The sequence below is a fragment of the Camelina sativa genome, chromosome 2 (assembly GCF_030686135.1).
Source record: "Camelina sativa cultivar CO46 ecotype springtype chromosome 2, ASM3068613v1".
In the NCBI taxonomy this organism is placed as follows: Eukaryota; Viridiplantae; Streptophyta; class Magnoliopsida; order Brassicales; family Brassicaceae; genus Camelina; species Camelina sativa.
The window spans coordinates 1,504,985-1,520,446 of record NC_141881.1 but is presented as its reverse complement, the minus strand read 5'-3'; the positions used below and the strand labels follow the sequence as shown (position 1 = coordinate 1,520,446).

Genomic DNA, 15,462 nt, shown 5'->3' with positions numbered 1-15,462 from the left:
GGAATTCTTTTGTGCTTGTTGGCCTGTCATTGGCGGAGAAGTTACAAAAGCAGTGCAAGAATTCTTCAGATCGGGTCAAATATTGAAGCAGTGGAACACCACAAATTTGGTTTTGATCCCCAAAATTCAAAATGCATCTTCCATGTCAGAGTTCAGACCTATCTCTTGTCTAAATACTCTCTATAAGGTAATCTCAAAGCTGTTGGCAGGCAGGCTTAAGGAGATCCTCCCATCTATAATCAACCACTCCCAATCAGCTTTCTTACCAGGCAGACTGTTGCTGGAGAATGTTCTCCTTGCTACGGAGATAGTTCATGGTTATAACAAGAAAAATGTGGCGCCTAGTGCAATGCTCAAGGTGGACCTGCGGAAAGCTTTCGACACAATCATGTGGGATTTCATTATAGCAATGTTGAGAGCAATCGAATTGCCAGAAAAATTCATAGGTTGGATTCAAGAATGCATGTCCACCGCCTCCTTCTCTGTTTTGGTAAATGGTCAGACGGGAGGATATTTCAAAAGTACCAAAGGTCTAAGGCAAGGAGACTCCCTTTCTCCTTACTTATTTGTTTTAGCGATGGAGGTGTTCTCAAATCTCCTTCAGTCCAGGTTTGACTCAGGGTACATTTCATATCACCCAAACACCTCCGATTTGAAGATATCTCACCTGATGTTTGCTGATGACATGATGATCTTCTTCAATGGAGACAGCTCTTCTCTTCACGGTATTTATGAAACTCTCGAAGACTTTGCTGGTTGGTCTGGTCTGCACATGAATCCAGAGAAGACTCAAATATTTCATGCAGGATTGAGCCAGGCAGAAACTGAGGCTTTAACTTCCTATGGATTTGCTACTGGCTCGCTCCCTATTCGATACTTGGGACTCCCCTTGATGAGTAGAAAATTGAAAGTGGCTGAATATGCACCACTGATTGAGAAGATCCAAGCTAAATTCAACTCATGGTCTGTCAGATCCTTATCTTTTGCGGGTAGAGTCCAACTTCTAGCTACAGTCATCTCAGGAATTGTAACCTTTTGGATCTCTACATTCATCCTTCCTTTGGGTTGTATAAGAAAAATTGAATCCTTGTGCTCCCAGTTTCTATGGTCAGGCAGAAGTGACTCTAGAGGAATGGCAAAAGTAGCTTGGTCTCAAGTCTGTCTGCCAAAAGAAGAGGGAGGCCTGGGTCTTCGGAGGTTTGCACCTTTAAACAAAACTTTCTGTCTCCGCATGATCTGGCTATTATTCTCCAATAGTGGTTCACTGTGGGTAGCTTGGCATAAACACCAAAATTGGAATTCTCGGTTAAGTTTCTGGGACCAGTCGGAGAAAGTTTCAGACTCATGGAACTGGAAAAGCTTATTAAGATTACGAGGTTTGGCAAGGGAATTTGTCAGATGTAATGTGGGAAATGGAAGGTCAGCCAGTTTTTGGTATGATATATGGACTCCTTATGGCCCCCTCATTGACTATATCGGTGCGGATGGCCCCAGGGATTTGCGAGTTCCCGAAAATGCCAAAGTTCGTGAACTTTGCGCAAGTGATGGATGGATTATCGCCAACCCGAGATCGGACCAGGCCCTAAACCTCCAGATTTATCTAACAACCATTCAAATTCCTCATGATGATCAAGGTATGGACTCTTATGACTGGGTGGTGCAGGATCATATATGTGAAGGCTTCTCTTCATCTCGCACTTGGGCTAGCGTACGACCCAGAGCAGACTTGGTTGATTGGTTTCACACGGTTTGGTACAAGGGAGCAATACCGAAGCATGCGTTCAATATGTGGGTCACAAACCTTAACTGTCTTCCAACGAAAGTAAGGCTTGCTCATTGGGGACTGAATATCGATACAACTTGTGATCTATGTTCTTCTCAGTTGGAATCGAGGGATCATCTGATGCTACATTGTGATTATGCCCTCGTCCTTTGGGAAGCAGTAAGAGTGAGACTACACCTCCCTCAGTTATCTTTCACCTCTTGGTTGGACTTGATTGTATGGACAAGAACAAAGAATTGCAGGTCCCCACCAACGCTTAGGAAACTGGTTGCTCAATCAGTCATATATGCCATTTGGAAACAGAGAAACAACCTTCTTCATAATCAAGCTCAAGTGCTACCATCTGTACTCTTCAAAGGCATTTACCGGGAGATAAGGAACGTGATCATCGCTAGGCGCTTAAACAAACGGTTTGAGAAACTAATGAGTTGTTGGTTGTAAGGAATCAGTCTTGACTGAGATTTATTGTTCTCTTGTTTTATTTTTTTGCCAAGAAAACAATTGTAAGGGTGGAAACACTACTATTTCATTTTATATGATATTTGCAGTTTAGCAAAAAAAAATATATATATATTCACACTCCACGAGAAATTAATTATTTTATATTTTCTTATTTAACATATAATAATCCTTAAAATCTATTAAATTAGATATTAAAATAAGAAACTTGAATTTAGTTTTCACATCGTTTTTATAAATTTTTTTTAGATCACATGATTGGCTGACTTTTACGTTATGCAGATTTTAGAGCTTGAGAAAAAATTACGGAGAGTCAGTTTGCAAGATTTATATATAACTTTACTGTTTTTGGTTACTTCATCAAACTAAGAGATATGGGAAGATTGTGTAGAAAACCAGGTAGATCATATCATATATATCAAATCGATACATTAAGGAAATCAATTCACAATGCAAATGAACTTGTAAAAGAAATGACACAAGAAATCTAAAGAAATAACGATACATTAACATGCATGCTTTCTGTTTCATTTTGGGCTTTAATCGTAAGTGGCGCATCTTAAAGAGCACAAGTATTCATCTGAGGTTCCAAGCATCTTCACGACGATAGGGTAAATGCAATGCAACTTGCACTTTCTGCATAATGGACGATATATACTGTTATTGAGCACCACCTCATATAATTCAGGGTCACCCTCTATTGTGCTTCTTGGCATCAGACCTAAAAAGTCTCCGAGCACACAATCTCTATGCAAACTAGCTTGGTGATCTTTACATGTGTAGAACCATGTTTCTGGATTAGTTTCTTTCTCACAAATATCACACCAGTATTTACCACTTGCCTTTTCTCCATAGCATAGTGAGAGAGGATGATTTTCAACTCTGTGCTTTACCACTAGTGGTAGAGTGGCGCATTTGAAGCACAATGAAAATTTGCAACCATCTTCAATGCATCTAAGCACATGGTAACGATTCGTGTTGCAACCATGGCAAAATCTACACTCATGTAATACAGTGTAATATAAGGGATGATCAGGATGACTTGAATGGACAAATGGCTCAGAAATTGAACTGCACCGAACATCGATTTTTATATCCCCATGCTGGTACCTGAAACCATTGGACATGTTACCACAAGCATGACATGTAAAGAATTTGTTATCGGTTGTCACTAGAGTAAGTCGTTCATTGTGTAGCACATGTCGTTTCTTTCTAAGAAATCCAGCACAGTTTTGATGGAGAATAAAATCACAGTCCATACATCCGTAGAAGGACTGGAGACATATGGGATGGCTGCACGCGCTGCACCGCTTGTTGTCATCACACAGAACACCATTAACGTGGAGTTTTAGGTAATGCTCATTGTGGCTGAAATGTTGTATTGTGTTGTCATCTATCACCACAAACGGCTCTATATCTTCTATTTCTTCAGGTACTCCTTCGAGTTCTATCCCGTTCCACACATCATATCTAGTAGCACATCTCGAATGAACGACATAACTAGGACACCGCTGACAAGAATAACCTCCATAAGTCCAATCCACCTTTTGGTGACAAACTCCACAAACAGAATTCACAACACCAAGAATGGAAGTTCGAGAAACACGGTGATCATGCCTATTAATGTTTATGAGGCGTGGAAGGTTAAGACAGTGTTGATGGATCATGAAACCACATTGAAAACATACGTAAGGGCTTCGAGATCCCTTCAGCCCACAAGCATTACATGTAAAAGAATCGAGTCTTGGGAGAAGGGTGAGTTGATGATCATGAGCTTTCAAATCCATCAGAGTTTTTGGTGGTGGGTTTGAAACACAACCCATATCCAAGGTAAAGTTACACGAAGAACAATGATAAAACATCTCATCAACCATTCTTAGGCAAAGACGACATGCTCTGTCAGAATAGTCTGGTGGCTTACCTGTGTGGAGCTTAAGAGGGTGCCAAGGATGGTAAGAATGGTTTACCTCCAAAGGATGCTCATGGACCAACGGCATTAACACTCCCTCAGAATCCATGGTCTTTCTCTACAAGATTTTGATGAAGAAAGAAGAAAAATTGAATCTGAAATCTTCTTTCAAGTCTTTCTCTCTCTCCAATACTTTTCTTTTACTTTGATGGACTTTTTCTACGCTTTCTTTTTTGGGTGGGTGGGTGAATGTATATTGTACACCAAACATCATCGTACTTATATATTATTTTACTATAGTAGACCACAGTTTTAATTATTTTTAATTTTAGGTGGCTATGTCCACAATTATTTGACTCCATGCACTATATATGAATTCTTAAAATAAACGATTTTTTTTCTCTTCTTCTTTTTATCGCAAGTAATCATATACAATAAAACGCACATTAATAAATGAAAACTAAACTCAAAACTAAATTAATATAAGATGAATCCATATACGATTCAGTAAAAGCATTGATAAAAGGTAAAGTAAAACTCAAAATACTTTAAAATGTAACAAGTTCGTATCGTATATATATATATGTGCAAAACGTCAATCTTGGTCTCTTTTCCCTTTCGATGTAGCATTTCTAACATGTCCATTAGAGATGATGTTTCTTTCTTCTTTTGGGTTCATTAACCATGCTTCTAAACCAAATGTTTGCTGTTTTGACAATAACTCAATGTTGGATGCTATGCAGCCTCCTACGTACATAATAAATCAAAGAAATTGCTATAGTACTCGAGTTAGAAGTTTTAGAATTTGGAGCAATATCTTCTTTTTATTTTCACTTTATCGAAAAGCTTTTGATCAGCAAGCATCAACATCAAAACAACAGAGCTTAATTCCACCCAAGATCAACTGTCACAAAAAAATGCCTACACTTCTCAACAGGGGAAGTTGAAACCGTCTAAACATGAGAATCAAATATCGGTGTTTCTCCTTCGACAATAGATTGAATTGAAGGATCCATGTTTAACCGAGAATGACATATATTCGCCGATGCCACTCTTTTCTTAATGTTCAGTATAACATAGTATTTCATCCTCCACCAGCAAAGTCCATCCAGGAAGTAAGTAAGTCTCTACAACATTATATACATCAATAGGTGGTTTCTGTCTCTTGTGATGGTACAGTAGTAATATAGTTTACTAGGCTATAAGCCTATAATTGCATTGTTTTTGGTTACTTCACAAAGCATTATATAGAAAGCGGATCAGGTACTACTGGCCTTCGAATATCCGATCACGTGTCTATAATGACCCCAAACACGTTGATTATCAGTGCATGGAGATGATAAAGTATGCATCAACGACGACGTACTACAATTAAATTAAGCCAATAACTAATTTGATTAACAGAACAATTAGTACTAGTAATATTAAATAATATATGTTTGGTTTTAGCTGTCTTTTGTTTTTCTTTTAACTTCCGCTTCTCGTAACAAAAGCAGTTAAGAGACAGCCTTAACTTTCACTATTAAACCCCAAACTCTTCATGACTTACAGCTTTCACCCCAATACACTTTTTAAAATAGTAAAATACACCCTTTTATTTTATTCTCATATAAATAGACTTGGTTTGTACGCAAAAGAACCTTGGGATCTTCTTCCAAAATCTCTCTTCCCTGCTATGAGCAGGGAAAAGTCTCCCCCATCTTGACTCAATTTTAATCACCATATATGGAAATTCAAAATCAGATGATGATCGATGGTGGCCAAGAAGAGATCAAGAATATGATGAAGAAGAAACGGTCACGTGGTTTGCATGTGATCGGTGTGGTTTTGTACATGCTTCGCCGTCGGAGGAGGAGGAGCAAGCCGTTTAATAACGGGTTTTGGGGAAGATTTGCCGATTCCTTTCGTCAGTTGAGAAACGACGATATTAAGACACTGCCATCGTCAAATATTACGATAACTCCACTATCGTCTTCTCCGGCGGCCATGGAGGAGGCTGCGGCGAGTAGTGACGATCAGGTATCGGAGATGGTCGAGGTTTTCACGGCGACGTCTAGTTCTTGCTCTTCGGGAATCGCGGGATATGGATCAGCAAAGTCGTTGCGCGATATGGATTGTCTCGATGAAGATGATTATGATGATGATGATGATGATTATGGTAATGATGATGGAGGTGATGAGATGATTGATGCGAAAGCTGAGGAGTTTATTGTGAGATTTTATGAACAAATGAGGGTGCAAAACCAGGCTTATACAGAACGTTACAAAGCTAAATCAGAGATGATGATTGTCTAAAACGCATATTGTAATTCTAGTCATTTAAGCATATTTTATATATTAAACGAATATACGTACATATATGCATGGAGATGTGCGTATATATTAATTGAAAACGTTATTAATTTGGTTCTTACGTAGTCTTTGCCTTTAATTATTTTTATACGTACATTTAATTTGATTTAAGTTATGATATATATATATATATATATATACTGAATTCAGTTATAGATTCTTGAGTGTATTTGTATTAATTGATGAATTTGTACGTAATTTATATTAGTTATGTATTTATAACTTTATATATCCTCTTAAAGTCATGATGCTAGAACCAAACTGCAGCTAGCTTTTTGTGTTTTTTTTTAAAAAAAATTTTGGAATGACAGTACGTAGCTGAATGTAACTCCTTAGCTTCTAGCAGTACGTATATATGAGAGTTGTTGCTAATTAGTTGATATGGTGGAAGCCTGGAAGGTGTATCCAGTATCCATATATATGGCAAAGCCAGATGCATAACACATCATATTCATATAGCAAACAAAGTTTGTTTGTGCATATTGTTCTCATCTTTCCAAGATGCATAGAAGAGCAAATAGTTTTGTGGAGTGTGGCTGCTATGTTTAAAGTTTAATCTCGCTTTGTAATGCTCTCACTCACATTGACCTTTTAACCCCCATTTCAGAATCGTCTTGTTACGTTGGGAGCTATATTTAAGTCAAGTTTGGGCTATGTAATCATTAATATATTTGGGCCTTTTAAAAGCCTCTCTAAATCAAAACATTTGCTGCAGAAAAGGAAATAAAATATTTGCGTGGAGAGAATAAAGGAAAAGATATATTTGTATTTAGGGTTAATCCCATAATTAGTCGGTGTACCTAAAAAAGCAGAGAGACGTTAAGATTCAAATTCAAAAAAAGAAAAGAAAACAAAAAAAAGAATTACGTGGCAGCGTCGTAATTAATAACAAGAGGCAGGGTCAATATTGGATTTAATTAACAACAAGTCTCCTGAATCGTGTAGACGCTCTTTGTATAAATATACACTCGCATCAAAACTCCAAAACCCTTACTTAATACAACCCCCACTACTCTCTTCAATCGAACTCGTGTGTGTGGTGTGGTGTGGTGTTGTTTGTTAAAAAAACAAAAAAAAAAAAACCTTCCGATCGTTGATACTCTCTTCCGATTTCGAATTCGATTTAGCGGCGATGTCACTCAGACCGAGCGCGAAGACGGAGGTACGAAGGAATCGGTACAAAGTAGCGGTGGATGCGGATGAAGGACGGCGGAGGCGAGAGGATAACATGGTTGAGATCAGGAAGAACAAGAGAGAGGAGAATTTACAGAAGAAGCGGCGCGAAGGACTCACGGCTTCTTCTGCGGCTTTTGGCTCAGCCGCGTCACAGGATCTTTCTTCAGCCAAGCAAGTATGTGAATTCTTTTCTTGTGTTTACGATTTCACCTTTCCGATGATTTCTTTTTTTTTTTATGGATCTAATTGGAGATTGATTTTGTTTTGGTTTAGGGATCGTATCTACTTCATATGAATTATGTAATTGGAGATCGATTTTTGTATTAGATTGCAAGTGTTTGTTTCTAATTGAACTGGAGATTTGCTATATGGGATCTAGGTTGAGCTCTGTGTGTTGAATTTGACATGTAGAGAGAATTAGAGTTTAATATCTCAACGGAGATTGTCAGATTTTGCTTTTAGCTACCTGAGAGAGAGAGTAGATTTGTGGATTATTATTATAGTTGTCTCTTCTTCGTGTTGCAGTTAAAAGAAAATCTACCAGCATTGGTAGATGGAATCTGGTCAGAGGATAGCAATTCACAATTGGAGGCGACAAATCTCTTGCGGAAACTGCTTTCGATTGGTTTGTGATTTTATGTTATTATTAATCATCAATCAATAGTAGTAGTAGTATATGACAATCAGCGTTTTGGGTTGGGAAGTCTTTAGCAATTTGTTTTTTTAATATTTGTAGAGCAAAACCCTCCTATCAATGAGGTTGTACACTCTGGTGTTGTTCCTCGTGTTGTGAAGTTTCTTTCCAGGGATGACTTCCCCAAACTTCAGGTGAGTTGATCTCTGCGATTTTGGTTTTTTTTTTTATGGATAGATATGATAGTTTACTTACTAGTTTGATGTAATTTTGTTAACTTGCCTTTTGCTGTTCATTTATGTCTTGTGCTTTTAGTTTGAGGCAGCTTGGGCGCTCACCAATATTGCTTCAGGGACATCAGAGAATACGAATGTCATCATTGAAAGTGGCGCTGTCCCGATATTCATCCAACTTCTCAGCTCTGCAAGCGAAGATGTCCGCGAACAGGTATTTGCTTCAAATCCCCACTGTTGTTGGTTTGTTTTTCTAATGTTTTCAGAGAAACTCTTAGACCTTAGGAGTAAATTCAATGAGACTGTTACCACATTGAGGTCTGTTTTTTTTATTTTTTTATTTCCTGAGTATAGGCTGTTTGGGCGTTGGGAAATGTTGCTGGAGACTCACCAAAATGCCGTGATCTTGTCCTAAGTTATGGTGCCATGATGCCTCTTCTGACTCAATTCAATGAGAATACAAAGCTTTCAATGTTGAGGAATGCTACATGGACATTATCAAACTTCTGCAGAGGGAAGCCCCAACCTTCACTTGAACAGGTTTTCTTAAAGATTATACACTCTTTTTATTGACCGATCATGAACTCTCTACAATATTTTTAACATGCGTCTGATATGTTGTTTCTTTACATTTTCTGAGCAGACACAACCAGCTTTACCAGTTCTTGAGCGCCTTGTGCAATCAACAGATGAAGAAGTTCTCACAGATGCATGCTGGGCCCTGTCATACCTCTCGGATAATTCAAATGACAGAATAGAAGCGGTCATCCAAGCAGGAGTTGTCCCTCGCCTCATCGAGCTCTTAGCGTAAGCATCTGATAGTGATCTTAATTTTACAGGCCAGGCATGAATATACACTATCTGAATTATATGCTTCTTCTTCCTCTGCTTAGCCATTCGTCACCATCAGTGCTGATTCCCGCTCTTCGTACCATTGGAAATATTGTAACCGGCGATGATCTACAGACTCAGGTGCATATAATATATTTCTACTTTCGAGTTTTCAGAAGAAAATGTGTCTCTAACTTATTCTCCTAACACAGATGGTTATCGACCATCAAGCGCTTCCTTGTCTATTGGACCTTTTAAAAAACACTTACAAGAAGAGTATCAAGAAGGAAGCTTGCTGGACTATCTCAAACATTACAGCTGGGATTGCAGATCAGATACAAGTGAGTTTAGTTTTATATATGGCACTTAACAACAAAGCTGAAAGTTGAACTTTCCCGTGTCTGATTTTAGTTAAAACCCGGATGTGCAGGCAGTGATTGAAGCAGGTATAATCCAGTCCCTTGTTTGGGTGCTTCAAAGTGCAGAATTTGAAGTAAAAAAAGAAGCTGCTTGGGCAATCTCAAATGCTACTTCTGGTGGCACTCATGATCAAATCAAGTAAAACACATAAACAGAAAACAAATGTTTCCGTCAATTAAAGAAGGTCATTGATTTGTTATATATATATCCATTGTTTCTTCTCAGGTTTATGGTGAACCAAGGCTGTATAAAACCGATATGCGATCTCCTTACTTGCTCGGATCTGAAGGTCATAACGGTTTGCTTAGAAGCGCTAGAGAACATTCTCGTGGTTGGAGAAGCAGAGAAGAAGTTAGGTCACACAGGAGATGACAACCTCTACGCTCAAATGATTGATGAAGCTGAAGGACTTGAGAAGATTGAGAATCTTCAGAGTCACGACAACAATGATATATACAAAAGAGCCGTGAAGATCCTTGAAAATTTTTGGACTGAAGACAATGAAGAAGAAGGCAACGATGAGAATCATGCTCCACAATCTGGTTTCCAGTTCGGAAGCGCTAATGTTCCTCCCCCTGGTCACTTCAACTTTATTTGAAAGGTATAAAAAGTTGAATTGAGTAATAGTTGCTTTGGACCTTATTATAAAGTAAGTCACATATTGAACGGTGGTAACGTCACGAAGAAGAAATATCTCTCTTCTCTTTCTCTCCATGCCCACTCCTCAACTCGTGGATATGAAGAAACATTTGTACGTGGATATGGGTTTTATTTTTGGAAGTTTGTCTCAATGTTATTCAGTTTGGCCATTATTATTTCGTTTTTTTTCGAATAAAGTTCACTTTTTTCTTCTCTTTTATGATAATATCATTCCATCTATATATACATTTTGCAAGTACATTTAGCAGATAAATCCTAAACTTGCCACCTATTTACAAGACTGCCATTGTATTAAATATCCAAAAATCAAAAAAAAAAAAGATTCAATGCTAACGATAATTAGTATATATCAAAAATAACTCTTTGATATTAACAATGGATAAGGAAATATTTCATAGTTCAGTTGTTAAATGAGAAACAAATTAATTGGCATATTCTCCATATATTCCATGACAAATTTGAGAAAGTAACATTGCCTAAATCAAATCATCATCCATGAAAATTAGAAAATCTTAGAGCTTTTATTTTGGTACAATATATCTTATATCTCTCTTGCCGCTATATCCTCTTCTGATAAACTGATTCATCATTATCATCTACAATAGAGATAAAACATAAATGGCTTCATCACAATTCCAAAGGCTTATTGCAGTTTTTTTTAATGGGTTAAGCAGAGAAAACACAACAACTTACCAGAGAATTCGAGGGCTTCAAGATGATAGTGAAGGGGTTCTCAATTTATGTTTTGATTGAGGTTAATAATTTGATTCATTTCTCTACTCTATAAACTGATGATTTCTCTAGACAACATGAATTATGGATGTATTTGTCATTTTTTGTGCTAAATTTGTAGGGTGTGGGACATATGTGTGTGTATTCACTGTCTCTTTTTTTTTTTTGTGAAACTTTGTGTTGGTATCTCAATAGATTATGACTAGAAAAACTTTGTGATTCTCTCTCGATACGGTGAAATCGAGATAAGGATGTGTGCCAAATCACCATATCAACATTAGGAGTTTTAAAGGTGTTTTCCTTTCTCTCTTTTTTTGGCATGATTGTTGTTGGAATCAAGTGCAAAGACAGGATTGTAATGGTTTGATTCTTCTCTTTGCTACTTTTGATTTTTTTTAAATCATACTTTGTGAATGATAGATCATGCAACACCTTACCTAGATTATGGAAAACAAGTGCAAAAAGAGAGAATTTATGATCTGATGAGATTGAAAAATACAGAATCGAAGAAATATGCAAGTGTTCATAGTAAAGCTTGACTATATCCTGACTTCCTGAGCTTTTTGGGTGGAACGTAGTTCTGCCTGTACGTTTGCTTTGTTGTTGAGGCTTTACTAATTTGGATACTATGCACATGTTTCTGTTTTGGCAGGTATCTTTCTGAGTTACTTGCGGAGCGTCATAAGCGGTTGTGGTTTTTGTTGTTTATAATCTATATTCATTCCTTGCTTCAAAACTTTTAAGCTCTCATATAGCTGACGAACACTTAAATTGCTGCTAAAAAATACATATATAATAAGTAATAGCTAGCAGTTCGAGGTAATATAAAAGGTGGGTTATTGTCTAATTTTACAACCCACATAGAGATTAACGTTAAAGTACTAGAACACGAAATTACTAATTCTGTATTCTTATAGTGACTTATGTCATTCTATTTAACTATAGAGTAAGAGAAAAAAACTATTCTTTGCCAACTCAATTAACTATGTTGTCTCTCCATTCATTGGTGTCCTACTGACTACATGTGTTCACTAATTCTAACTGGTGCATCTTACTCTTGGAAAATTGACAGATTTGGAACAGAAATTTTGCGGTGCACCACATTGTTGGAGAATACCACTGTTTTTAGTCAGAGTGAGCTTGACCACCATAGCCCTCTGGCTTTTGGAGGGATATTTCAAAATGAAGAGCGGACTTGAACGGATGGACGTCACAGTCTCTGTCATAAGCTAACAATTAACATAACTCTTTTTGTCTAATACAATACTACTGCGATAGATTATTTATTTTATTGACTTAGTTACGCTGACGTAATTATATTGGTTTCATAATTATGGTGAGTTTTTTGAGTGGATCTGCATGTAAGTTTGCTTTGTCTTTGAGAATTTACTAATTATATACTAAAGTGTTAAATTATTTATATATGAATTGAAAATGAGAAAGCTAAATTGTCCTTCACTAACAGTTAAAATTATGGGATGATAAAAATATATACTATTAGCTACAAATTTTTTTAAAAAAATAACTGTGTATATTTCCAAGTACCCACTTTTTAGTGAATTCACTCTATGAAAAACCCTACTACGCGGGGTAACGCGACTTAGTGGAGTCAAACTCCGGTGGGATTGGTCGCAGAGGTGGTGCTGTAACCACTTGACTAAAGACACTTCCCAGTCCGTCATATATTTTAAACCATTAAACCTAAAATATGGTAATTGAACACTAAATAATATAGATATATAACGTAATATAGATATATAGCGGATATACATATAAAATATTAAAAAATATTAGTTAAATATATAGTTAATTTACTAAATAAATTACATTATACTTTTTTTTTAAAATAGCCTCGCGGTGTACCGCGGGTGAAAATCTAGTGCTATTACAAAAATCGTGGTTATGTCTAAGCAAAACCATAAACTTTTTATTTATTTATTCAATAGGTAAATTATTTTGACCCGCAATATTAGAAAACAGAGGAGGTAGAATAGGTCTTAGATTCAAAACAAGAGCCATCGACCATGAAACTAGGGTTTGGCTTTGTGACTATTTATTTCGTGTATTTAAAACACTTAAACACCCTCATTGTTTTATCGAGCAGACAAAAACAACATAGCATAGCCAGATAAAATGCTGTCTTCACCATCTCTTACTGCAGCACGTACTACTCTTGGTCGTCGTCTTAATGCGAAGAGACTAGCTTCTTCTGGTCGAACCGCTGATCCGAAGATTCATGCTCGTAACGATGGAGACGAGCCTGGTCTTTTTCCATCAGACCCCGAAGTATGTTCATTATATTTACTTAAACTTTAGCACCTGATATTATATATTTATATATGTTTGCATAAAGTATTATCCATTTTTAACTTGGGTTGTTTTTGTCATTCATTTCAAATTTATTTCAAGTTTAGCTGTTAGAACTAAGTTGTTTGTTCTATGTTGTTTGTAGGGTTTGGATGATGTAGCGAATCCGAAGACTCCAGCCGATGAGGATGTACCGGATATTCGACCACCCGGTTTTGTAAAGGAACCGCTCACGCCGCCGAAAAATCCACGAGACACTTCACACAAGCTTGAATCTACTCCTGTTGGTCTACCTGCAGATCTCAATTTCCAACAAAAACGAAACTAGCTCATAGCAGCAAACGCCTTAGCCCCCATGGCCTTCTAGATAATTTATTGTAAACTGAACGCATGAAATTAATGCTTACATTTAAAGTAGCTTTGATAATAAAATTTATACTCTTTCTACTTTCTTGGGATTAAAAAAACTAATTTACTCTAATTTTTGAAATGAGTTGAGTCTTCGTCATTGAATTTATGTGATCTATGAGACTATGCACAAAATATTTGATTCCAGGATAAATGATAAATCGATGATAAGAGACAGTTTTCACATGGTCCGTGGGTTTTAAACTTTTAATTATGTTCTTCACCAAGATTCCTTATGTTGCTATTATCTTCACATTCCAAAGTTGTTTGCTACTGATGTGGTCTTAACTAATAAAAATATGGAAAGAATCTTTTTTTTGGGTTGTTTTTTTGTTCTCACGCTCTAGTTTACCTAACTCTTGGTTCGTAAACTGACCAGTTTTATTGTTCCTAATGTTAGGCTTAGGAGGCATGTACCTGAAACACACAAAAGAAGATAAACAAAAAGCGTGTTAGTAAAAATAAAAAAAATAAAAATTTAGACAAAAACAAAGACTTTCATCTATTGGTAAATCGAAGAGTCTCCAGCAACTGAGCCAAAATTTGATATGCTCAAATTTACCATAAAGCTACTGTCTCAAATTAAGAAATCATTGTAGTATTTAGGGATCAGATCTACGGAGAGTCAGAGACTCTACCATATATTTAATAGTCTATTAATTATGCTAAACAGAATAAATATTATTAAAATAAAAAGAACAGAAAAAGTAATAAAAACAAGATTTAATTCAATAAGAGAGAAGATAGGTTCAGGAAAATTCAGAAAAATCAAATTAAATAATTGTTAGGATTTGTAACATCCGTGTTCCAGGAATAGAGTTTGGGATGTGTTGAGTAATCCAAAGGGATGGATTTTAATTGATTTTGGTTTAATTAATAGAAAAAGAGATAACTCTTGGTTATTTGGTGTAAAGGAGAAAGAGAAGGAGATCAACCTTTTTCCTTAGAATAAAGAGAGAAACAGAACTGTCAGTGTTTTGGAGAAGGAGGATACGACTGGTTAAATCGTTTCGAAAGGTATTTATTTTTGGTAGGATTGTAGCTTAGAGATTTTCGTACACTCTCCTTTTTACAGAAGTGGATTTGAGTTAACATTCTAGGATCATACATTATTTTCATAATATTTTTACTCTAAGAACACCCAAAAATGTTCTCCCAATGCAGATGCCCTTAGCAGACGGGTTTGACACGTTTGCCAATTTTATTTAGATCATTTGGTTCAGGAAGTTTTATTTTTTTCTCGGCTTTTTATCTTATTTAATTATTCAAGTTTTTAACGATCGCTAATTCGGTTGACATCTGATCCAGATTTTCCATCATGTCAATCCAAAGCTCATGGCGAGACGATTATTAGTTTAAAATATTCTTAAACTAATATAGGTTTGTATTATAAATATTATACCAAATAAATAAATTTATAAAATATAATCCTGCATGTACGTATGGATCCATGGTCAATAATTTTCACAACTTAAAATAAAATTCCTCTAAAACATATTTAAAAAAAAAATTCAGCCCAAATGGAATTATAACTATATATATATATATATATATTAAA

The 15,462-nt window shown here is 36.3% G+C and overlaps 4 protein-coding genes across 4 annotated transcripts; 3 read left to right on the top strand and 1 right to left on the bottom strand.

Annotated features, from left to right (window-relative positions):
* Positions 1-2,630: 2,630 nt before the first annotated feature.
* On the bottom strand, positions 2,631-4,368 carry LOC104747067 (uncharacterized). The gene has a single exon (XM_010468639.3). It carries the CDS (start codon positions 4,258-4,260, stop codon positions 2,782-2,784), a length of 1,479 nt encoding a protein of 492 aa, XP_010466941.1. The 5' UTR covers positions 4,261-4,368; the 3' UTR covers positions 2,631-2,781.
* A 1,432-nt stretch (positions 4,369-5,800) lies between these two features.
* On the top strand, positions 5,801-6,535 carry LOC104713767 (uncharacterized). The gene has a single exon (XM_010430971.3). It carries the CDS (start codon positions 5,877-5,879, stop codon positions 6,444-6,446), a length of 570 nt encoding a protein of 189 aa, XP_010429273.2. The 5' UTR covers positions 5,801-5,876; the 3' UTR covers positions 6,447-6,535.
* An 883-nt stretch (positions 6,536-7,418) lies between these two features.
* Positions 7,419-10,651, top strand: LOC104713757 (importin subunit alpha-3). The gene is made up of 10 exons (XM_010430960.3): positions 7,419-7,854; positions 8,205-8,304; positions 8,416-8,507; positions 8,629-8,760; positions 8,901-9,086; positions 9,190-9,353; positions 9,440-9,518; positions 9,590-9,718; positions 9,808-9,935; positions 10,023-10,651. The coding sequence occupies exons 1-10, from the start codon at positions 7,636-7,638 to the stop codon at positions 10,393-10,395; spliced, it is 1,602 nt and encodes a 533-aa protein (XP_010429262.1). The 5' UTR covers positions 7,419-7,635; the 3' UTR covers positions 10,396-10,651.
* A 2,622-nt stretch (positions 10,652-13,273) lies between these two features.
* LOC104713747 (uncharacterized) lies at positions 13,274-13,945 on the top strand. Its single transcript, XM_010430950.2, has 2 exons — positions 13,274-13,475; positions 13,642-13,945. Exons 1-2 carry the CDS (start codon positions 13,323-13,325, stop codon positions 13,822-13,824), a joined length of 336 nt encoding a protein of 111 aa, XP_010429252.1. The 5' UTR covers positions 13,274-13,322; the 3' UTR covers positions 13,825-13,945.
* Positions 13,946-15,462: the final 1,517 nt, after the last annotated feature.

Excerpts from the sequence above, each read along its gene's own strand:
- LOC104713757 (XM_010430960.3), top strand. The coding sequence starts at position 7,636 with ATGTCACTCAGACCGAGCGCGAAGACGGAGGTACGAAGGAATCGGTAC. Across the intron at positions 7,855-8,204 it reads ATCTTTCTTCAGCCAAGCAA|TTAAAAGAAAATCTACCAGC; the intron begins GTATGTGAATTC and ends TTCGTGTTGCAG. Across the intron at positions 9,519-9,589 it reads GCGATGATCTACAGACTCAG|ATGGTTATCGACCATCAAGC; the intron begins GTGCATATAATA and ends CTCCTAACACAG.
- LOC104713767 (XM_010430971.3), top strand. The coding sequence starts at position 5,877 with ATGGAAATTCAAAATCAGATGATGATCGATGGTGGCCAAGAAGAGATC.
- LOC104747067 (XM_010468639.3), bottom strand. The coding sequence starts at position 4,260 with ATGGATTCTGAGGGAGTGTTAATGCCGTTGGTCCATGAGCATCCTTTG.
- LOC104713747 (XM_010430950.2), top strand. The coding sequence starts at position 13,323 with ATGCTGTCTTCACCATCTCTTACTGCAGCACGTACTACTCTTGGTCGT. Across the intron at positions 13,476-13,641 it reads TTTTTCCATCAGACCCCGAA|GGTTTGGATGATGTAGCGAA; the intron begins GTATGTTCATTA and ends TGTTGTTTGTAG.